Consider the following 24,571-nt stretch of genomic DNA (forward strand, 5'->3'; position numbering starts at 1 on the left):
GAAACATACAAGCAGCACACACACATGCCCAGACAGACTGGTAATGACATTTAATTCCAGTTACACATCAACAGTCTGGTGGATTCAATCTCTGCCGAAACAGTTGTTTGTTAATGTGCATGTCTGCAAAAGAGCACTGGATTTCATTATTAGTGAGGTGTGTAAAGGTTGTTGCTAATGTAACAGTGTGTTGATGGATATCTCATCGTGGGAGTAGAGTCAAAGGAATGAATACTGTAAAAAGCAGCAGATTTCTGTCTAACGATGAAAAAAAAAACAATAGGGCTTGGGAATGAGTGAGCGGTGACAGGTCAATTGCTATCTTGCTGCAAAGGCCTAGAAAAGCAACTGCTGTGTAGAATGAAAGGCTGCATTTGAGAGAGCGATAAAAAAGGGAACAGGTAGGGGCTAATGTAGGAGTGTACTGTACAAGAAGATATGAATATGAGGTAAACACAGAGCTGCTTCAAATTGTACACATGCCTGTGTGCCCTCATTAAACATAGTCCCTCTCGGGGACGCGAGAACACTGCTGTGTGAGGACTCCTTTTATCGTGGCTGCTTCAAGGCACTGCTGTGCAGCTTTGTAGATGTTTCTCAAGCCCCCCTCAGGACCCCGTTCAACTTATTTTCCAGGAACAGTCATCGGCATGGCCTTAATGCAAATTCAACATTTAGCGCACCGTGTGATATGGTTCAGGCACCAAGGTAACCAGAAAAGTTGTCAGGCTGCGTGGGAGGACACACAGTCCATTTCCCAGTCAGCGCCTGCGTCACACTATCACCATGTCAGTCACTGACTCACAGTGAACCATGTGTGACTGGTGCCTAATTCGAGACACTCTGTGCGACGAATGATAAACAGTTGATATTTTGATTTCTAATTAAGCAAGCGGCTTATTATTTATTACCGGGGACATATCAATAATGTGCACACAATATGGACGAGTGCCTGTAGTCACCTCACAGTGCAGAGAGAGTGCACATTGAGCGGCTGCCATGTAGGATATAGCTTCAAGCAGATTACACAGGAGAAGGCTGGATGCCTTCTGTTAGCTACATGCTCTAAATGATAAAATCTTAATATGAAATTCATAACACTATCTGCCTCCATCTACCTCCTACGCTCTCCCCCTCTTGTTCTCTTATTTCTTCTCTCTCTTGCCTATGCATAAACACTGCCATAGAAGTATATTACATGGTTGACTTTGTCCCTCCCCCTTATCCCTGCATTCACACTTCTCAGATAAATGAAATCTGTCTGCATTGAAGCATTTTCCCCTCTGGATGCCCTGATATTTTCGTTATCTGAAATCGAATCTGGAGCTCTGTGTGCGTCTGTAGCTCGCCTTGGTAGTAATCTGGCCTGAGAGCAGAGAACTGCCCTGGAGGAATATCATACACTAAGGATAAGCTGGGGAGTGAGGGAGGAATAACAATTACCAGAGAATGGCTTGTAATCATGGCCGCTTTCTATCTAAATGCTAACATACAAACACTTGTCATTTTGCAGGAAATTGTTCGGTTCAGTCCAAAGTGACTATGTAATTCTTCATCTTCTTGTTCCTTTCCCACAAAATCTAAAAATAGATGACAAATCTAAGCATGTGTCTGTGTGTTTTTTGGAGAAAGTGAGCGCGGGAGAGAAAGAGATACGCAGCTTGGCCACAAATCACTGTCTTCCTGACTTTACCTGCTTCTTGACATGTAGTCCCAGTCCCTCATCAGGTGACAGGAACAAATTTGTCATCCTAATATAGATGCCATCACTGCGGAGATGAATGTACGCGGGCTTAATTCCCATGTGTAACATTTGAAAAAACATGACATGAGGAAAGAGGGAGAGAAGCTTTGCCCTACAACAGCAGACCAGGTCGCCTGTAGCTCCCACAGAGCGTCATCATAATCAGATTCCTGTCCTCCAAGATCTGGATGTGTCATTCACAAAGGGCCGAGTGTTACAAACTAATGAGCAATGTTCTCATTCAGTAGAGATGAAACAAAAGTCGCTATAATAAAACTCAGGGTTGAAATCATGAAAAAAATCTTAATAATAGAAAATCTAAATTGGCAGCATTTATGGAGTCTCTCAAGCAAAATTGATTTTTCATCACTAATCCATCCCTGTGGCAGTGTTCTAATGCCAGACTGTTCAATTTTTGACGAGAGCTGCTTTTAATTATTACGAAATAAGTTTTTTTTTTGACTTGCCATTCAGCTTTAGCCTTGCAAAAAGATAGTCATTTATTTTCCACCTATGTATCTTTAAAGAAATAAATCGATTTTTTGTAGTGACATTTGCTTTCCTGTCAAGAGTTGGAGAAGAACATTTCTTTTTTGTATGCTAAATATAAAGCTACAGCCCGTAGCCGCATTAGCTTAGCCTAGCCTAAAGACTGCAAAAAGTGTCTAGCAGCTAGCTGGCCATGTTTGGCAACAAAATCCACCTAGCAGCACAGCTAAAGCTCACTAATTAACACATTTATCTTGTAGGTTTATTCTGTGCAAAAACCAAAGTGTAAAAACGTTTGTTTCTTGGAATTTCTTCTGGTTGTCTGGCAACCCAAGATTCCCCATTAAACCACATTGTCCTTTTCACTCTGGGGTTTTTGTACTGATTAAACAAACAAGTACATGTATTAATTAGTGAGCTTTAGATGTGCTGGAAGGCAGACTTTGTTATCTTTGGACAGAGCCAGGCTAGCTGTTCCCTCGTTTTCATTCTTTGTGCTTAGCTAAGCTAAGCTAACTGGCGCTGGCATTGACATGACTCAACTGAAAGAAGGGAGAAGGGAAAGAAGGAAAATATTTCCCAAAATGTCAAACTAATCATTTAAATACACTTAGATTCTAATTATAAGCACTTGTTGGCTTGATTGACTTACATTCCTTTCTCAAGGCCATTTATGCATTAGTCCTGTCCACCTGCCTAACAAGCTAACAGGCTGCATTTGCTGGCATGCGGATGCCTTTATTTCATTTCTGTTCTGTACCTCCTGGAATTTGTTTTACCTTAATTTAATCTACCTGGTAATGACGTTACTTTACATTATCCTGCCTTCCATCCCTAAACTTGCCTTTATAGCACTATATCTGGTGTTCAACATCAGATTAAAATGTCTGCTTGCCGAAAAGAACCAGCCATCTTGAGATGTGTACAGTAAGATCTTAATCTAAGGCTCTTAGGAGCTGCGGACTCAATTACCAGGCTGGTATGAAACTCTATATACAGACAATTAGATATATGGATGTACACGCCTCAGGTCAAGGTCTTGTAGTTTACTCATGTTGTTTGCAAACTATACTAAATATTGTGGATTGTATCTGAAAATATACAAATATAATTTATTATAAGTTTGGATGAGAATTAAAACTGTATATTTTGGCTGGCATTGTTTGTATCACAAATAAAGGAGCTTTTAGATCCAAATACAGTTTGTGCCTGGTGCTTTTAAGAAAATTACTTTTGAAAATAAAGAGCAATCGGCGCAGCTCAATGAGCAGTTGGCACGGAGCTCACATTCATGAATGTGATGTATAAAGCAGCTGATCGCAGAATCTTGCAGGTGGGAGCAATGCACTGTAGGACAAATTGTATCTTATGTTTAACAGTTGGCCCAGGACTATTTTGCGTTTATACAAATCATAACAGAAAATGTCCTGAGAGACAACAATATGGTCCATAAAACATGCTGTAAAGCTGTCAGTGTCAGTATCTCCTCCACGCACAATCCAACACTTTATAAAACAACAGAGACACAACATTCACACTGCGTAGGTTTCATTTTTGTCATCCAAACAGACTTAGTGGGACAATCTGTAGTCCTCTGTAATGCTGCCAGAAGTGTGAAACCTGCAAAAACAAAGATGTTCCTTTGTTGAATATCCTAATAATGGCACGACGTATGATGTGTTTGGCTGTAACAAATTTAGAAACCTCAACAAGGAAAACAGAATAAGAAGCACCCAAGGAAGACAAGGCATCCCGGGGTGTCAGCTGGCTAATGTTCAGATCATGTACCTGCTGCAGACGAGCCTGTGTCTGCTGTCAACTGTGAAGAAATGCCAGCACTCATCGAATCATGTGAACACACGTTAACACACACTGGCATGTGTGTGTTCACCCCTGCCAAGGTGGACTGGATCAGCGAGTCACATGGACTATACGTGCACAGTGCAGTGTTGAAGGGCAGCTTCCATAATGGCCCCTGGTGAGGCTGAGATGATGGATATGGTCTGTCGCTGGGAGTGAACGCCGCGGGCCTGAGGCCACCGCGGGTCTACGGCGTTACCTCCTTTGCCATCTGTCAGCACTGGGTGGGCACAAACCCATGACCGGGGCCTGGGGGCAGCACACACCAGGCCCACCTTCAACAACACACACCTCACTTTGGGGGCAAGGTGGTGAGGTCAGCAAGACACACAAGTGCTGCACAGGAGAGCTGTCCATCTTTCAATTCAACCTGTTTCTGCTCCAATTTAATGGTTGTTACACATGCAGCCATTGGATTATCCACTCTGGTTTTTCTGTTTCTTCAGCTTGGATAGCTGGTGACACCAGGCCTTTTCTTAAGGGACAGTAAATATAATAAAACCAGAAAAATCAATAGTGCACCTGTCAGTGAAGCCAGTCATTTGATAGCCATCGCTCCTTTTTTTCCCTCTCAAGCTTACAGTATCTCAGTAGCATGATGGTCAGTCCCATACATCTGCATTGCAGGGGAAATCTTATCCTGAGGATGTTTTCTTTCTGTGAATAATTGAAGGCACCACAACCTCACAGGGCACTGACACTCAGGCTAAACACTGCAGTAAGTCCACGAGACAGTTAGGTTTACTATCCTGAATGAAATAAGGCTCATTCAATATGACCGAATCCTTCTCCATGTTAATGCAGAACATTGTCTGTTTCCTTAGTAACCTCTCTGTTTGCTGTGCATGTGACTGTTTTTGAATTGGTGAGAATGCAGAGGAGAAAGAAAAGATGTCTGGTTTTCATCTTAAAATAACATTTGTGTCTAGATGAGTTGAGGAAAGCAGTTCCACTCAGTTCACATGTGACAGTAATTCCTTTCAAGACTAGAGACAGAGAGAAAAAAAGTATAATCATCTCTGCAAATCAGTAATTTACCATTTAGCGTCACTTAGTGCAGGGATGAATTTACCAAACTGGCTCTCATTGTATCTCAGTTGATCATGCTATCATGTAAAATAGGGAAAATAAAGAAGGGGCCAGCTGATCTTCAAAGTAAGAAGGCCTAACTTTGATAAACTGGCAGTAATTCTTCAAAATATATCACTTGTTTTACACTAAATCAGATTTTCAAAGTAAAAAAACGAAATGTCCGTAAGTCACTGTTTTTATCAGGTATGCTAATGAAGTGAATCCAAGAAAAAAAAGATATATCTTTAATATGTTTTATCCACAAGGGAGGAAATCAAAATAAAGATAAGAAAGAGAGAGGAGGAATAGTTTGATACAGGGATGTCCCTAATATTTAGAGCCTTTTCAAAAAACACAATTTCACTTTTTTCTTTAAATAAAAAATTTAATTCTGATGGGACAGGGATCCATATAGGTCATCCACACATCTGCTGGAGATGAGCTGGGCTGACTGCATTTCATTTAACCGTCATCTGAGTTCACTGCTGGTCAAATTGCATACCATTTACCTTCAACCGCCTGGTATCTTTCTTCTGTCTCTTCGACTTTCCAATAAAAAGACAAAGCAATAAAGGCAATCTTTAAAAAAAACAACCACACATCATGAAATGCAGCAGTCAGTGCGGTGCGTATATGAGCCGTGATCACATGGCTGACACCTGCACCAACACAGATGGGTACAACACCTAATACCATTAAAATGAAGGAAAAAACAGAGCAAATCTGTGCTTTTTATCCTGCAATAAATGAGCAGGGACATTAATATTAACTATCAGCTATTCAGAACATTGGCTGTTTTGTTTAGTGCTTGCATTTATTTCAATTAGTTGACTTATTGAGTATTAGCCTGTCAATCAAAACAACTTACTTACTGTGCCACTGCAGTCAGCTTGTGTGTTTAAAACATTGGTGAAATATTGCTGTTAGAGCAGACAAGATAAAAATGGCTGATCCTTTACAATAACAAATGTAGATTAGGCAACTGAAAAATCTACGCTCACTATAACTAACTTAACCTGTGAGTTAAGATGTACCCATTGCTACATGCTCTGCTTTTGAACCTTAATTAGTTCGTTCACAAACTCAATTCAAGTTCCAGGAGAAAGAAAATATCATGTATATATCCATGCAAACTGTTGGATAGAACCTTACTAGCTTTATTACAGTTCCCAGTAATTTTTGGGTAGCATTTGTATTCTCAAAATCTGCATGACTTTTCCAGTACTGAGCTATTTTCCCAGCAAATGGTGGGGCAGGGTGACCAATCACTTGCAAGCTATAATTCTCTTGAAGTAAAAAAGAGCTTGGATATGATTGTGAAATTGTGTCTTCTGATCTGCATTGGCAGCTGCTGGTGGGGACGTGAGGTTGGAGCCGGTCTCTCTTATTCTCTATTCTGTCGACCTCCTACTGGAGGTTGGGCCCCACAATTAATGTAGCGATACTGACATTTAAAAGTTGTCACATGTAAATGTAGGAAAATATCTATTAGCGACACATTTTTGCCATTGTTGCCTGACCATCGTCCATGGGTACCAAACAGTTTGATTAAAACTGACTTCAAACTGTCTCTCATGCTACATCAGCCACAGAGAAATTGTTATGCAGAGAAAACTAGTTTTTCATAGCTGTCTTCTGTACATCAATTTGAGTTTCAATTCACTAACAGGTAGAAACAGAACATGAAGCTGCAGAATTTGATTTTTTTATGGATACCTGTTTACATTTATATCTATTCTGAAGGTGTAAAGTCAAAATGTAACAGCATGCCTCATCCATCTCAAACTAAATGAAGACTGAATTATCCTTAAGCTCATATCCAAGTATCATATCATGTAGCACAATTAAAGAACCTGCAGTGCATGTGTTCAGTTGCCTGAGGAGTGCTTAATACCCAAGATAAGTCTCAGGTCTGAGTATTGATGCATGCAGGATTAGTATTAAATCTAGGCTGTGCAGACTTATTGCAGCCTTAGCTTGTAAAACAATAATCCCTACCAGTATCAAGACAATCACAACAATGCCTAAAGGTAGTTCTAGATACAATAAAGAGACATAGTGCATGGATGATTATAAAGGAAGCAAAGCTGCAGACTGAGCAGTTATTGGATACTAAGTTGCGGAAGATTTTTCACCACAGGATTACTGTGACACTAAGTTTATTATAGTGTGTTTGTAAGAGCCAGCGAGGGAGGCTATGAGGTACCCAAACACTGCACTGAAGGTGTAGCAGTGCAGCATGTCAAATCTTCGATTATCCCTGTGAATTATAGAGAGGCCGGGTTCCTGCCCCTCGTCTCAGGGCCCAAGACAAACAGAGCCACTACAAGCCAGTTCAGCCGTAACTGAACCATGTGCTGTGAGTGCAAATGAAATGGCCCACACAATGTGTTTTGAATGGTCCTCACTTCCCCTGAACGACCATTACACCAACCTCACCTAGGGTTAATTCAGAAATAGTGAGGCCAATTGGCTATTTGGTGGCAATGATGTGACATAGTGGCCATTCATTCTCCCTAGGGAGAGGCTATAATCTGCATTTCTTGAATTTCCACCAACAACAAGCTATAAAACAGAAATTGCACTCAGCAAAAAAGGTTATGAAATAAACATGGAAAGCATGAAATGTCAGATAAGGTCAAGTTTTACTGTTGTGTTTTAGAAATGCCATATTGGCCTAAATACAAGACAATGCTGTTTAAAGTGAGGGAGGTGTCTTACATCTAATATTTAAGGTCCCCAGAGAATAAAACCTTTGGTAGTGCTCTGACTTTTACATTGCACCACCAGCAGGTCAACATTTTAACTTCTTCAGGGAAATCCCTTGACATCTAATGTATGGTTGCCATACAATGTAGCCTGAGCTTTTTCTCTCCCACCACCATGAAGTTGACATTTTTGGATTTTGGGTTGTATAGCTAGAGTATATATTCATAGAGAAAAATATAAATTCATCAAATAATTAGGCAAATCGCCAAATACCTAAAAAAAACCTATGATAATCCCATCAATCTTATTTATATGTTATGTTTGGTGCTAATGTGCAAATGTTAACATGCTAACAGGCCAAAAATGGCAAACCTAATGATCCTGCTATGAATCTGCATGTAAGCAATGCAAATGTTGCCATGTAGCAATTATGCCAAAGCACTGCTGTGTCAGCTGTAAGTACGATCTCACAGAGCTGCTAAAACGGCTGTTGTCTGGTTTTAATGTATAGTTTTGTAACCATTAACTATGCAAAAAAACAGACAACATTAACATTTTCAAACACATCAAAAGAGAATAATTAAGCAATAAATAGTGGAATCACCATATTAACAACCAATGAAAAAATTCATAATTGGGAAATATGACACCTTAAAAAGCCCTGCTTGTGTGTCTGCTACATTTAGTCAAGTAAAGTCATTGAGTAGTCACTAATTATTTTAGAGTTATTGTTGAGTGTCAATATTAAAAGGTAGACTATAGCTATAAACGGAAGAAAACTTCTTTTGGTGCTAAATTGAATATATCACTATAGAATAAACAACCAATGTTTTGTTTTACGCACAAACACATTCCTAATACACAGTTCTGTATTATCCACATACTGTAATTATACAACATTTGTCTCCTGAAGTTTTCTGTCCTTGTGTCTCTCCATGTTGCTCAACTTTAGAGAATGTTCCTGTAGACAGCACTGGCATGGATGGCAGCCTCACACTATGACCGCTTGTGAGATTTATATACTGTATGTGTGCTGGCCAGGGTTGATAATACAGAGTAATGCAGGTGAGGATCCATCACTGTCAAGAGCTCTCAATGGCTCTTCTAGATAGGAGCTTTCGTATTCTTTTTCCTTTTTTATGCTAGGAGGGTAACAGCTACATAGGGTGCTATCTCTTATCCTTGAGTGGTTTTGATTAAGCATCATCTGGTATTAAATGTTATCTTTCTGCAGCCTGACATTTTCCTTCATTTTGTCCACAAGCCCTTCAAAAAACTGCAACACACAACATGTTGTATTGGCTTTGGCTTCCATGTATTTAGTTTTAAATGCACACATGCCATGATATCCTACAATTTAGCAGCATTTATCAAATATTACCTAAAATATATGAAAAGTACAATGTCTGCAGAGTTTCCACAATTTTTCTTGGGGAAAAAGGAGCTATTTCACAGATTAAATAGCTTCAAATGTGGCGGAGGGTAATGGAGACAGATTAACGAGAGTTCAATCACCATAAAAGTGATAGTGACTGAACATTGGCAGCTAGTGTTGCCATTAGAACTACGTGGGTTGCCAGTTTGGGTTCAAAAAATGACACCAGCAGATACAGCACTGTAACATCTCAAATTTGTTTCCAATTAGCACAAAAAAAGTTTACTTTGGGGAAAGTGCTAATTTCCCCTCACGATGAATAAATGAAGAAGAGTAGACAGGAGAAGTGAGTAGCACTTCTTGGTGTGTGTGTGTACAGTAGCTGGTCCACAGTTTGTGAATGCATACACAAGTGCATTACGGTTTAATTGGATGTGACCGGGCACCGCTACGGGGAGCAGACACTTCATTAAGACATGACAGTAAGGCTCATACAGTAAGCTACCTCCTCCGCTTAGGGCAGAAAGCACACAACAGAAAAAGCCACAACAGAGAATATTTGACATGTAAAAGCCAAGTGTAGAATCTCTTAGTCAGGGAACCTAAAGATATGATCGAAATAACATGCACACTAAGGCAAGGTCTCAATATTATTTACTATCTCTGTATTGGAGTGGGTTGTAAGTCCTGGAATTGAATCAATCCAATTATCCCTAAAGCAAAGGGGGAATTCTAATACCTATTAAAATAACAATTCTGACTCATCAGCTTTTTCTCCCATGGTGCGTTTCTTTCCTGATTAGACCAGTGTGCTCTAAGATGATAATATTCTTTGTTAATAAAGCATGAGTGGACACCCAGTGGTTTAAGGAGAATGACATTAATGTAATGTTACCCATAAGCCCGGGCCCACAGTATTCAATAACAATATAACCCCAGTCGGGCATTTAGAGAACTTTTTGATAGGGCACCTGAGAAGCCAGAATCCCTCCAGACCCTTCAAAACCATTATACTAATGATGATTAGCACTGACTTTACCCTCTAGGAGATGAGTGGGCTTATGCAAGAAGACATACAATAAAATCTACAGAGCCCTCATCTACAATGATTTAATTGTGCTGGCATTTTGACCATGTGTGCACAGCAAGGCAGCAGTGTTCGCAGCAAACCCTTTTGTTTCCATTAAAGGCATGTAGAAAAAGTAATCAGCAATCAGAGACTAGGGATTCTGTGCACTCATAAGCAAACTGATTACTTAGATTATTGTATCAAGCTCAGTATTCTCTCATCGTTGCAACCCTGTGGATGTCAGTTTACTGCAAATGAAGGACAAATATCAATTTTTCAAGTTTGTCTCCTGTGTTCTCTCATCTCTCGCTCTCTTTTTGACAGAAAAAAAAACATGTTTAAAAAAACAACAAAAAAGGTTGGTAGCTCTCTAAGGCACCTTTCTTCATATAATGCATTAAAAACATAGTTATAATGCGACTGTAGGTTTGTCACTACAAGCATTCACATTGCACAAAGTCATGTGATCAATAGTTTTGAAATAAATATGATTATAGGCCTTAAATATTGATACTGAATGCAATAGGCACTTACAACAAGTGAATTTTACTGGATTTATGTGTGTTGAGTTAACACCAAAGTACCTTGACCATTACCTTTCATTGCTACAGGCCTATAAAAGGTCTCAGTTCTATTTTTCTTCTGGACCCAATTGCACTCTTTGACAGCCTGATCTACATTTTCTGGAGCAGCACTTTTACCAAGCTTCAATGGCTAGAGCCTGATACTGCTGCCGCAAATATTAGCCATTCCATCTCCTCTGGGGCCAGCCATACTAAAAATGTACGTGTCCCAGTAATGTAAGGCTCTCAGGATATAAAGGCATTCACTGAATTGCATTCGCCATCAGAGTGGAGACAGAACAGCTGGACAATGATTAAAATGCTGACTATTCAAGGGAAAGGACAGTGAATACACCACCTCTTTTTTACAGAGGCCAGACACGATGTCTTTCTAAGTGTAGTGTCCTGAGACAGTAATGTCCTACTGCGCGGGCTCTCTCCATGGGAAGGTCGTCACGTTGAATCAAACTGAATGCATTGACATCTCCCATTGCACACGTTTTTGCATGCCTCATTCATCTCTCCGCCTACATCACAGAGCGACTCTTTAATCCAATGACCTTTCTTTCTGTATGAATGCATTAGATAACGCCTAAACCAACACAGTTACCCTTGACTATTCAACTATTTCCAAGCCTTTAAATGCCACTTTAAAGGTGAGCTTCCAACACAACTTGACAGTATAGCGTCTCTAAATTAATTTGCCACAGCATCACCACTTACCTGCCTGAACCCTTAGAGATACAGACCATACATTTGAAACAAGTAGATTCCCAAAAATGGATATAATATACAGCTGGAAAAGAACTGTAAATGACATTGCTTACATCAAAACCAATAGCTGTACGCATGATTGCAACAAGGTAAAGTGTTATTGATTAAACTATTCAAGCAGAATCTGGTTATCATATAGGCGTAATGTCAGATATCCAAACACCAGATCACATCCAAAGCAGAACATATGTTGTGTGTATATTAATAAGTATCTCTGTAATAGACTGCATTTGTAAATTGTCTTTCACTTTATTTATCTCCAGATGAAAAGGCCTGAACGAGGCGGGCACCCGTCTCATCAAGCCTGTTCCTTTCTACCAATCTGCTGGTTCCTTGGTAGCAATTTATAACACCACATGGTGCTGGGATATAATTATAGTCTATTGTGTGATATTTCGCTTGCATTACATGCTCCTGCAACGGTTCAGAAACCATGCTGAGTCTGAGAGAAAACCATTCCACTGGATCAATATTTATGATTGTATTATTTGTCAGCATCTGCAGACCCTTACACAAACGGTTCTAATGGCCACAGACAAAGAGGGAGTTAGGGGACAGCCAGTAATGCGGGGTCTTTACTGCAGCTAAGTTGAAAACTAGGTGAGAATTATCTGTAGGAGTCTGTCATTTCATAATATGAGCTGAGGTTAAACAGTCCACTAAAACTCGACATTTGTTTTTCCTTTGAATATAGTTGATCTTTTTGAAAAAAGCTCCATATAAAATCTTAAGTCTGACTTCATAGATGGATAAACAGTCAAGGTTTTCATTTCATTTCATTCAGAAGCAACATTCTGAAATAAATATTAAATGGATTTGAAGAAGAACACTTCTGAACAATGAATCTAATTAACACAGCACTGGACTTTGAAGGTTTTCTTTTCTAAAATCCTTGAAGTAGCCTGATACGTTTGTGTCTCTACTGTGTCTCAGTGGCACTGTAAAAACTGTAAAAAAAGTTATAAAATCCGTCAAAATGGATTTAAAACGAAATAATTTTGATTGTGAGTATATTTTTCAATATGAAGTTAAAGCCACCCCCTCCTGGAGACGCTTTAATCTTCCTTTAGCCAATCCGATTAATCCAAAATGAGTTAAATCCAAAACGATTTTAAACTATATTTGTAAAAGCTGATTAAACCCTGATTAAAGGGTCATTTTGATGTATGACTGTGTTTGATTCAAGCTCACGAAATATTTGAAATTCTGATACATGTTCAATTTCCATGTGTTCCCCCTGTATGTGTAACTCTCTGAATCTTCATGGTTTCAGTTACACATTACTTGCTTCCTATCAGCGTCTACTGATGATATTCATATAATGTAAAATGCCCATTAATTTAAACAAATAATCTCAGTGTTAATCAGCTTGGAATCTTATCAAAGAGCAGCACTGGCTCCATAATAATTAAAGCAATTGTTTCTTATCAATGAGGTTGTGTCTATTATCCTTTGTACAAAAAAACATCAAGCATTGTCTTATATTATAAAAAATGTATTCGAAACTACTTCTTTTTGTGTCTGTCATGAGTCAATACCACTCTCTGTTAATTACGCAGGTATTCCTAGATCCTAATGAAGTTATCTCAGCTCGTCTGTGCAAGCTTATGCCCAGTGCAATCATGCAAATAAATAAAGAAAACTCTTAAATTCAAATTTTCTTGGAACCTCCTGGATTCAGCTATTACATTGGGATTGGGAATTTGGCTCTTATAGACAATTCTGAATGGTATTATAATACATTTGAATAGTGTTTTTATAATGTCTTCTGGTGCGATCCCATTTCATTTGATAGGACATTCGTTTTGTGCCGCATTGTTTAGTCACACATTGTGACATTTGAGAAGTAATATGCTCCTGCAGATGCTGCAGTGCTCATGCAGGACAGATAAAGATGATGGAGGACCCCTGTGATGGTTATCACTCTAATACACACACCACCACCACACAGTGGCACATCTGATTGCACTGGGAGAAACGCTCAACAGTGTGCCTGTGGTGCCGCTCCCCAATGCTGGAATAATGCACTTATTTTCCTTCAGTTTTTTAGGTCAGGGGACTCAAGGAGGAGAAAGGCGTGACACAATTGAGCAATGCAAACGCTCCACTATATAAGAGCATAATGATGAGATGTGCTTTATTAATCCAGGATGTGCTTAACGTCCTGCTGTGCATTGTGAGTATTTCAAAATGGATCAAGTTGAGGCAATAATGACACGACTGAAAGGTACTTAGAATAGCGTCATTTAAAGATGATCTTACCGCCTGAGGCTCTCGTGCTGTCGTCTGTTTGACCCGCCTGCTGGATGCAGTGGTGGTGGTGATCTCCATGATGGATGTGGAGGTCTCTGAGCGGTTGGCCGTGGTGCTCGACTGCGGCGTGATAGAGGAGGGCGACTCCCCCACGAGCCGCACGCTGCCCTGGATCTTAATGTTGGGATCCCCCTCCGCGGCCATGTTGAACACCTTCAAGCCATTATAGTAGAGGCCCGAAAGCTGGCCCTGAAAGGATCGACTCCGGTCTCGCTCCCAGCCCCCAATCTGTATAGTGGTTTGGCTGTTGAAGATTGTGAGCTGCCGCCCTGTGGGAAAACAATGTTACATATATACAAGAATGTTGAACTGTGGACTCAGCCACATTTACTGAACAGGAAAAAAAAAAGACAGAAAGACAGATTATTTGCCCAGTGGCTAATGAGACCAATAAATTACAGGTTGTAGAGGCAAACCCTGGTAATTTATTGCAGTAAAAATGATGAGATGCCTATAAAAAAGAAAAAGAAACATGTAACATAAAAACAGAGGGGTTAGAAAATCAATGCAGCTTTGCTAAAAGGGCAGTCTATCTAATCTAAAATAACAACAACAGAGGTTAATCAGAATTAGTAGTGTTATGGGAATGCAATAGATTTAACTATTCTTGGAAAGATAACATAATCTAGGAAGTAATATAAAAGGACAAATTATTTTCAGGAAATTGCCTGGGAAATAAGACAAATATATACAACATTTGTCCAACAAAAGCTGAAAGCATATATTTTATTATGCTTTGCTTATGTTATCTTGCATTTTCTTTTAAATTTTAGGATTTACAAACTCTGTATACAGCAAGCATGACAAAAAAAATGGCTACAGGCTGAGAAAATTGGACTTTTCTCGTGTGCAATCTCACAGGAAGCAGGACACACTTGAGGAAACTATTCATCCTTTTAGCAAAAGCAACCAAGGAAAATCAAACTTAGAACGGATATGGTTGGGCACATGGAAAACCTAAAAACATTTTATGACAGCACTTGTATAACGCAAATAAGAAAAACAAACAAACAAACAAACATTGGGGGAAAAAAAACATAAAAATGATAGGGCTTATTTCACATTTTAAGTGAAAAATATGAATTAGTTATTGAACTATAAAAAACAAAGCATGCACTCAGTTTGTTTTATATTACAGTTCCTTGATCTAATGCCCTATACATATTTACAATGTTTGTTAAAGGGACTCAGAATTCTGATGCCAATTCATATTGCACTCTATTTATCATGCTAGAAGTTTAATCAGAACAGATCAAATGACACCAAGTACTGTACTGTACTGTATGTTACAAAAGTGTTGCAAATAACACTTAGCAACTAGTGAATGACTAAACAAGAACTTTTAAATTTATGATTTAGATGTTAACAGCAAAATGCTACAATAATTTATAGACATTTTAACAATGCTGATATTACTTCAGTAAGTGGATTTAAATTCATATTTACAGTCCCTTTAACCTTAAGTTGACAATAAACACGTATTAAAACATCTATAAAATAAATACATTATTATGAAAAGTATGAAATACTACAAACTAAATTTAACTGTTCAATCATTTTGTTTTTAAAGTTTTACTGAACATTTATTTTTTAAGGTTTATTATTTACAAAATATTGCTACAACTTGGTTATGATCAAATTATTTTATTTGAAATTTTAATCAGTGATTTTACCTTTGTCGAGTAGCCATTCGTCAACTACTCGACCAAGTCGGTATGGGATTCGCTGTCTAGCAATCGCCAGGCGTTCGTTATCATTGTTGCCTTTAAAGTTTAAAGAGACATTTCAGTGGTTACAATCTGTAAGGTCAAAGGTTAAATGTTCATACTTAATGCTGGAGCTATACAACTGCACAACGCTTTTATATTTAAAAAGTTTGGTATATTTAAAAAAACAATATTTACTAAAACATTATTTGAACAAACTTCACTCATTTTATTTTATTTTAGCCAACAAATTAGGCCTATATTAATTGATGAACTAGCACGCAAATGTTTCATCTAGGTTAATAGAGCTATGTTATCAACCAACCCAAATCACAAATTTATACACTTCCATTACAAAATCTTTACCCAAATATTTCCATCCCATTTATCTTTCCCCTCTTTTAACTGGCTTTTATACTAGTTATATACATTTTCAAAAAGAACATCATTTAAATTTATTGTTGAATCAACCTTTTATGGTTTAAAGGACAATTTAACTTTAACATATTACAAAGGCCCACCCCATTTATAAATAGCCTAATTGACAAGAAATAAAAAGCTAAATTGCATTACAACAATCAACACAGTATACATTCAGAGCATCTGGTCAGAGAAAAGTCAGAAGACAATGTCAAAGTACATACACTGTGAAATCTTCAATAAAACGGCTTTGACAAAAGCTACGAGTCATAAAGGAGATAAAGTCCTGAGTTTGTCTAAATTTTGCACACTGATGACATCAGTTTCGATGGAAAAAGTACTTTTTCAAAAGTATTCAGAGAATAAGCCAAAAAAGTGTCAGGAGACAGAAAGAGCACCTACAGAAAAACTCCACTCCAAGATTGGAGGGGCACTTTGGCATTAATGAGGGCAAACTCTGCATCACCCCTTTGTCTAGGCCAATAACCTCTCCAGAACAGAAGACTTTCAGCAAAGTGGCACTGTCTCCGAGTGCTTTTCCCCCTGGTATTGTCTGCAGAGATTGAATTCAGTCAGCTCCATTCTTCCGGCAGATTGACAATGTTTGTCCCATCAACTATATTAATTCAGTTCTGGCAGATAAAAGATCCGGTAGCTAACAATGATTCGGCGGAGAATAGCTTCGGAGGGGAAGGAGTCGCGGAGACATGAAGGAAAGGAGGTAACCTTGTAACAGATGCACAGTTGGTCTGATGAAAGGTCTTAGAGGTAAGAAGACGCATAAAAAGACATTTTTAATCGCATCAGCTTGAATTACTGTAGAGGATCAGCGACCAGAAAAGGGTTTAAGGCTTGTCTATACAGCTCATGGAATTTGGCTGCAGCTGATTGTGCCCGGTTGGAGCACAAAGGCTTGAGAAGGAGATTTAGTGGAACACTTCTCCCTCAACATTGACGTCGACAGATACATTCTGCATTACAACAAAGCCACACAGGAACACTCTGTCGGTTATTTGATGTGGATCTCTGAATGTTGTTTTCTTGAGACACAATTCTGAAACAATCTAATGTGATGCTGTACATTCAGGACACGTACTAAGTGCATCTATTTTTCATTTATTTCTATATTTTTTTCTCCCATTAATCAGTTTAAATGGGCCGCCTTCATATTAAACAGATTGCAGCCTAAACCCACCCTTTTAACCTGAACCTGGATGTCATCTTTGACATAAATTGGGCACAAAAGTGTTCTGACACTTTTGCTAAGTGATGATGGACTGATGTTCAAGGACGAGATTGGGAACAGTCTGTATCTTTGAAATCATCAGCACATCTCACAAAAAGACCAAAAACAATGTAAGTGTGCTCTGACAACTCATGTCCCAAGAGTCCCAAGACTTAAATCTTTAAGAACAAGTTACAAATATATACTTTAATAAAGGCTTAATGATTCCCTTTAAGAACGAGGGCACTGTAGTTTTAAGCAAATGTCACTCAAACATGAGAAAATAGTGCATTTGTTAGGGACTATTTTCAGCTGCGGGTTAATACAGGTTTGTTGCTCTGGTGAGTGTTTGAGGCAGCAGGACGGCATTGGCTAAAACAAGTAAAATAAACTACAGTGCCCAGGTTCATCGTAATGAGAGAACATGTTACCCAGTGCAGCGTGTAACTCACTGATGTGTTTTTTAATAGTTCTTGGACAACAGTAAAGCTCTGTGGCCCAGAGGTGTAAATTATAACAGGCAGTATATACACAGGTTATACTCATAATGTAATTTATTGCTGTTTTTGCTTATTTCATGGGATTTGTTAACAACACAGAATACCACCAGTTCCTTGGAATAAAACTTGTGTGGTTGCACAGTATTGTCATAACTAAGAATTACTGAACAATATATTTAATTTATTCCACAGCTTGAAAATCACAAAGCTTCCTCGAGGTAGGTGGATGCGAATCACACCAGCCTCCAGTTGCTTTCAGTTTATGTAACGTCTGCCATATCGCCTGCTGTTGAACACACAGTATTTCCCTTATGCGCCACCTAATTCTCCTAAGCGCTGGGCATGATGGAAGCATTACACACAAACACATTAATAAACAAACAAGCGGGCGCACACACGCACAGCTGTACTTCCTTAAATTTTCAATGTGTTAAATTAATGAATAATCCATTAAATGCTGTTGTCATGGAGCATTCATGGGCTTTGTTAATTCCTGTCACCTCCATTCGTCAGTCATGGGGTGTTAGTTATGTCACCTCTCTGTTTCTTGCTACTGCGCCACCTCATCTGAGGAGAGGTCAGCATCAAACTGGGCTCTGGAGAGCAGTTAGCCTACAGCTGTTTGGGAGAACGGTGAGGACATGAGTTTAGACTAAAGAAGTGCAACACTCAGTCCAAATGTCATTTTCCCTGATTAAGTCATTAATAATACATGTGATTGTCATTTTACAGGTTCCTCGACAGCCACAATGTATACAAATGTTTGAAATGTATTTTAGTTTAATTTAGAATTGCAGCTTTTTTATCAGAATGTTGTAACAAAAAAGAAAATTTCTTGAAAAACAGGCTAAGGAAACTACCAGAAAGACACAGTGTTAGACGCACACGCATACAGCATACACACACTCACACACTCACACACAGCATGCTGCTTTGCCAAAATCCTCTACTTTTGTGCAAAAACATGCTCCATTTTCAAAGACAGTTGCGCTTTTATCTGTTTGGCTCTGCACCCCATGTCACGCTAAGTCTATCCTTATACTGAGGTTAATTAAGTGTGGATATAATCAAGGTCTGATCGTGTATTGATCCCCACTATGGGACACCGGAGTGTTAAACAATGCCATCCCCTGGGCTTCGGTGCAGCAGCAGAGCCCATTCATCCTGCCTGCGAGCGGAGCCTGTGACTGCTGCTGAGTGGTGATTTGGTTTGGTATGGGACAGCCTGGCTTATCTCCTCCGCCAGACAGCAGCGATTCAGCTGAGCCGTCCCAACTGACCCGCTTTGCCCTCACTCACTTGTTTTCTTTTTTGTTAATAAAGTGGTCAGATAAGGTGGGAGCTTTATCTCATTACAAGCCTTTGGACACTCGCCACATTAAATGAACAAATATGCAAATGGTTCCTGTGTTCATGGAGTCGGGAGAATTAAAAAAGGCGGAACCTACACAAATCTCACTATTATTTTTATTATTCTGCTCCCATTCCCCCCTCTCCCTGCTCTGGCTGGGGCTGCCGTTGCACCATTTTCTAAGCATGCTCAGTGATGACTGCATGCACAATAGGCTGAATAGGCTCATGGATAGAACAGAGAAGGAACCAGAGCAGATAGGATGGAGCTTTGATGGATAAAGCTAACCCTCCTCCCCTCGTATCCCACAAATCAGACTCCACACCGCAAGGTGGAAAAACAGGACAGAGGGTGAGATCGACAGAGGGGGCAGGGGTGAACAGATAGAGGTAAAAAGGACAGAAAAAGAGGGAACCGGGAGCAGAGTGGAGTGGAGGGAGAGACAGAGAGCTCTGTAAGTGCACCACGCTCTGATAACAGTAAAAGAATAAGGCCAGGGACTTCTCCATTATCTTTGTGTGCAGCGAGTGTTCATTGGGTGCTCCGATAGGATACTGCGCCGTACCCTGCGGGCCTGGCAGCGCCATTGTGATGGTATTACTTCCATGGCCAAGACTCAGGAGAAGGGGCTGATTTTTTGTTGCTGCCCAGCCTTTTGTCTGCGGCGCAAAATGAAAGCGGGGCAAGAATAAAGGACGGAGAACCAAACTACAACAAATAGAAGGCTAGTTATGTGTCTGTGTGCGCGCTTTGCATTTTTAGATTCTGATAATTGTGCTAAAGACTTTTAATGGCCCATAAGTATGCAGTACGAGACTTTTTAATGAGATTACGAGGGCAGCAATATAGGCCCTGGTGAAGCAATTATTTCCTTGCTTTGAGAATGATCGCTCCCTCCCATATAATCTCCTACTCTCTGTCATTCTCACTCTCCAGCCATCATTTTTATCTTTGCTGTCTACTCTTATTATAATCACTGTTGTTCTATGAGTGGCCTAAGAGTGGCTGAGGGCTGCTATTATGAGTGCGTTAGAGGCATACATGGATACTAATCAAACTACAGGCGAGCCGAGAGAATAATGGCTGTGTGCTGGGGGTGAGGGGAGGAACTGCACAGTAATAGTGATTGGATGTAATTAGTCTGCAACGAGCCTAATAAGGTAGCTGGACTTGGCATTGTCACTGATGCATTATTGGTGGGGATGAGATTAGTCACTTCTACCCTGCAGCATTTATAACTCAGCACTTATCATAAGAGCAATTAATCTAACATTATCGAGCTATCAAGATTTTACAGCACACTGAAAATATAGAGGTTTTGTTTCCTTTCAATATGTTAACAACAAATATTAAATATAACGTGCTATGTTTTCCATTGCCAGGCATGGAATCGTCCAATGAATTATTAACTTTAAAAGCTTGCATTTAAAAGTGATCTTAAGTGATAGTGTTTTACCAAGTGATTCATTTTATATTGAGCTGTAGCTAACTCCTTCTGCAGTATTACAACGTTCAATATGTGACACCCGAATATCACATTATCTCTTCAGTGTTGCACCTCCAAAAAAGTTGTTTTCACCAACTTCATCCGGTTTAAGAGCAGCACATCTGTATGCATGGCAGGCGTCACAGGGACTGAGGGTGTTTGCTGTTTGAAGATTTAACCCTGCTGTGCATTCTGCCATGTCTACAACATGTCAAAAGCCATTAGCGTCCCTTTTCCACCTGAGGCACGCAGCAAGGATTGAGTCCCAGTCATAAAACCCTCTTTCATTTGGATGAATGCACTGGTCGTAGCTAAAAAGGTCACCAAACATTATGCAAAAGGCGGAGGACAGGTTGAATTTGTCTTACGTTTGTCCTGCTGCCCAGTCATTTTATGCATGCTCAAAATCTAACAAATGGCTTTGATTTGGAGCTGCAGTTCTTGCTCTCATGTAAATGCTACACTTGTCTGTCCAGTCGTTTTGGTGTGTTGCATGCAGGAATGTAATACACACACACTCCTTTAATACTCTATAGGTTTTGTCAAAGCCTTTAAGCAGTTACAAGTTAGCAATTTCAACAACACAAGCAGTGGCATTTAAATTCTTTTTGAGAGCCATCATACTAACATCTTGACATTCTACAGAAACATACCAGTGTTGCTGAGTTGTTTTCCATCTCCAACTTCATATTTTGCAAAAACAAATAAATTGACACAGAGTTTGCCTTTTCTCCCCAATATGAATCACCACTCTCCAGAGACAAAGTTTCATCTCTGGATGTAGCCAGTTACCACTGTGCTATAAAAGAAAGTGCCAGTACAAGTATTGCAGTCAATAACTAAACACTCATTACACAGGCCAGTAATTAAGGAATTCATCTCCTTCTGCCATGTAAACTGTGATTATGGAAAGTGCTACACAAATGAAAATGATTATTATTAGTAGTAACACTAATGACAAAGAAAATTAATACAGCTCCATTTTAGTATATGAGTAATTGTTGTGTATGGTGTGAAAATGACTAATAAGCTGCCAGTTAACTGTAGCCCATCATGTGGCATCTAATTCTGAGTAAGCAACAGATTAATTCAGGTGTTCATTTAGTTTGACTGTGTTATTACAGGTTTGTCCACCCCGTCACCTTAATTCAATCAATCTACTTTATTGACAGAGGAATAAATACTGAACTGGCACACAATTACTTCCACAGTAAAAGTGGTAATTTGTCTGTAAATAGTCTATTGATTTGACCTGTCTGTGCATACACTGTAGGTGGATTATTTATGTATATAGGGAATATAATGTAGACATGTAGACATAGTGGGTGGTTGCACTTTATGCGGTTTATATTTTAAACTATGCGAGCCCATAAGTGCAACTCATTTACATAGACCTGGGTTGTTTAACGGCATTGATTAATGTTAAGCGATAAACATCGGAGATGAGAAAAAAACTCAACAACACTTGTATTATTCGTAAACACTGCTGGAAAATAAAAAGCAATTAAAAGCACATGCCAAGTCAACGTAAAAAACATCCTAACACATAAGGCTGTACTGGCTGGCTTCATAATCTCTTGCTCATTTTATTGCCTTTTAGAAGTGGCAGGTGTAATTAAAGGCAGAGTGGGGTGACTCACCTGTGGGGTAGCGCTCAATGACTGGCAGGTCATCCACCTGCAGAGTGGCATTACCCCCACTCCTCGTAAACTTCACTATATGGTACTTTCCGTCATTTACAAACTTTGACGTCTCCTCAATATTAATGTCGTCTGTTCCGACATTAAATACAACGGCAATGTTTCCTTTTTCCTGTAAAGAGAAGAACACAGATGAGAAATTCCTTTAGTTATGATAACAGTACTGTTTTCAGAAAGCCCTGCGTTGCTAAGGGACTGTGAATATATAATGACATTTAACAAAGTTCAGGGTCCAAAAAACATGATGTATAAAATAAAAATATATACAGGTGCATCTCAATAAATTAGAATATCATTGAAAAGTTTATTTATGCCAGTAATTCAATTCAAAAAGTGGAAATAACACATTATATAGATCCATTACACACAGACTGAAGCATTTCATGTCTTAATTTATTTAATTTCTTCTAATTATAATGCTTATGGCTTATATTTAATGAAGACCTTAAATTCAGTGTCTCAAAAAAAAAGTATTACAAAAGACCAATTTTAAAAAGTATGTTTAATATGGAAATGTCGGCCTCTGAAAAGTATGTCCATCGATATGCACTTCATGCTTGGTTGGGGCTATTTGACTTGAACTACTGGAAATGGACTTTTCCATGATATTCTAATGTATTGATATGCACCTGTAGACAACACATTCGAGAGGATCTTGCTTGAAAAACACCACAACCCCAATAATTTCCTTACAGCTCCTACATCCACACCCATTCAAAATATTTTTATGTATTATTTCACCTTATCTTGCTTGTGTTGATGATGATTAAATATTTATTTAAATGTACAACAATTCTGGGAAGACAACTCAGTAAGTCAGAGGAAATGATGACTTATAACAATATAACTGCATCTGTGACATAATGGAATAACCATGACTGAATTATACAAACTTTTTTTCATTAACTCAGTTTGTATAGAGCATTTATTCTGCATTAGCTGGACTTTTTTTTATAGTGGGCCGCCAGCTTAATGAAAGGAGCCATATGGTTATTGCTTTTTGGCTCGGGGCCCATTTTAAACACACTGTACAATGCCTGCCTCATCACAAAAGGACGATCCAGGGAAGGACAAGGTCTGGCACCAACATCAACAGGATTGTGAGCATACTACAATAGATGGTTTGATATCATTTCTAAGATTTTTTGGGAGTCATTTTTGCCTTTAATTTGCAGAGTTAAAAAACAGGTCGATATGCAACAAAGGTCCCAAGACTGATTTGAAACAAAACAATTAGCCCTTTTAAAATCCTTTAAATGTAATATTTAAAAAGGAGACTCCGAAGAATCCAAATATTACTTCTAACAATAACACAGAAAGAAAACTGTACATGATGTAATTGGTATGGCATTTTTCTGTGTGGTGTTGCTGTTGTCCTATGGTGTTTACATCTGTTACCCCTGGAGCAACATATAGAGCAGCATATGCTCTCCTTGGGGAATATTTCTTATCACGATGAGATTTTGCTGTGTATGTGCAACGTGAGATATCTTTCCAAGTGCATATGAGACCCACTGGGATGAACGTTCGGCGGATTACTGTACGGATTATTGCCTTGGACTGGCAGCCATGCTTAATTAACATGTGTTGTTCCTGAATGTGATATTGCTCTTCTTCAAAAGTTCAAACACATTGTCATACTGTGCATTTTGTCCTTTATTGTTTTCATGACATCCGCTCAATAAATTATATAGTTAGTGGTTAAGAGTATTCCCTTGAGCTCCAGTGTTTTATGTACCTGTTCTGGCCTTCTGTGTAATGCTGCCATCTGGTTCTTTTGCTTTTTTTTTTTTTTTTTGCCTTAGCCATTCATCCATCACACACACACACACAGACACACACACACGCTTCTGTGCCTCCCATTCAAAACACTGTCGACACCCTTATCATAAATTCCAAAACACCAAAGTAGCGTCAAAACTTCCTGCAAGGATATCACTGAATCTAAGCAGTTTGTGTGAGTCATTAAACTGCAGCGAATACTGACATTATTACACAGAGAGCAGAAGCATGGAAACATTAAAAAAAATATCTCAAAAGAAGTTTGAACCCATCTTAGCCTCAGTCTCCTCACATCCACATGCTATGGGTATCGACTCTAATAAGCTCAGTTAACAGTACATTATCGAAGTCCCTGAATCCTACTGCTTAATGCAGCTAAGATGAGTGCGTATGTTGGTGCAGCCTCTCTCTCTGTGCTTATGAGCTGCAGTGAA

General features: G+C 39.0%; 1 protein-coding gene across 9 annotated transcripts in view; it reads right to left on the reverse strand.

The window, feature by feature from the left end:
• Nucleotides 1-24,571, reverse strand: part of LOC131993618 (neurexin-1a-like) — a 265,891-nt gene that overhangs the window by 25,591 nt on the left and 215,729 nt on the right. For 6 of the 9 annotated variants that reach the window (XM_059359604.1, XM_059359603.1, XM_059359602.1 and 3 more), the window contains 2 exons: nucleotides 22,296-22,467; nucleotides 13,917-14,236 (listed from right to left, as the gene is read on the reverse strand). In XM_059359604.1, coding sequence (XP_059215587.1) covers nucleotides 13,917-14,236; nucleotides 22,296-22,467 — 492 coding nt within the window. Of the gene's footprint in view, nucleotides 1-13,916; nucleotides 14,237-15,640; nucleotides 15,731-22,295; nucleotides 22,468-24,571 lie in introns of all 9 variants that reach the window. The other 3 variants (XM_059359607.1, XM_059359610.1, XM_059359609.1) reach the window with 1 other exon arrangement.

This window comes from Centropristis striata, chromosome 20 (assembly GCF_030273125.1).
Source record: "Centropristis striata isolate RG_2023a ecotype Rhode Island chromosome 20, C.striata_1.0, whole genome shotgun sequence".
Classification (NCBI taxonomy): domain Eukaryota; kingdom Metazoa; phylum Chordata; class Actinopteri; order Perciformes; family Serranidae; genus Centropristis; species Centropristis striata.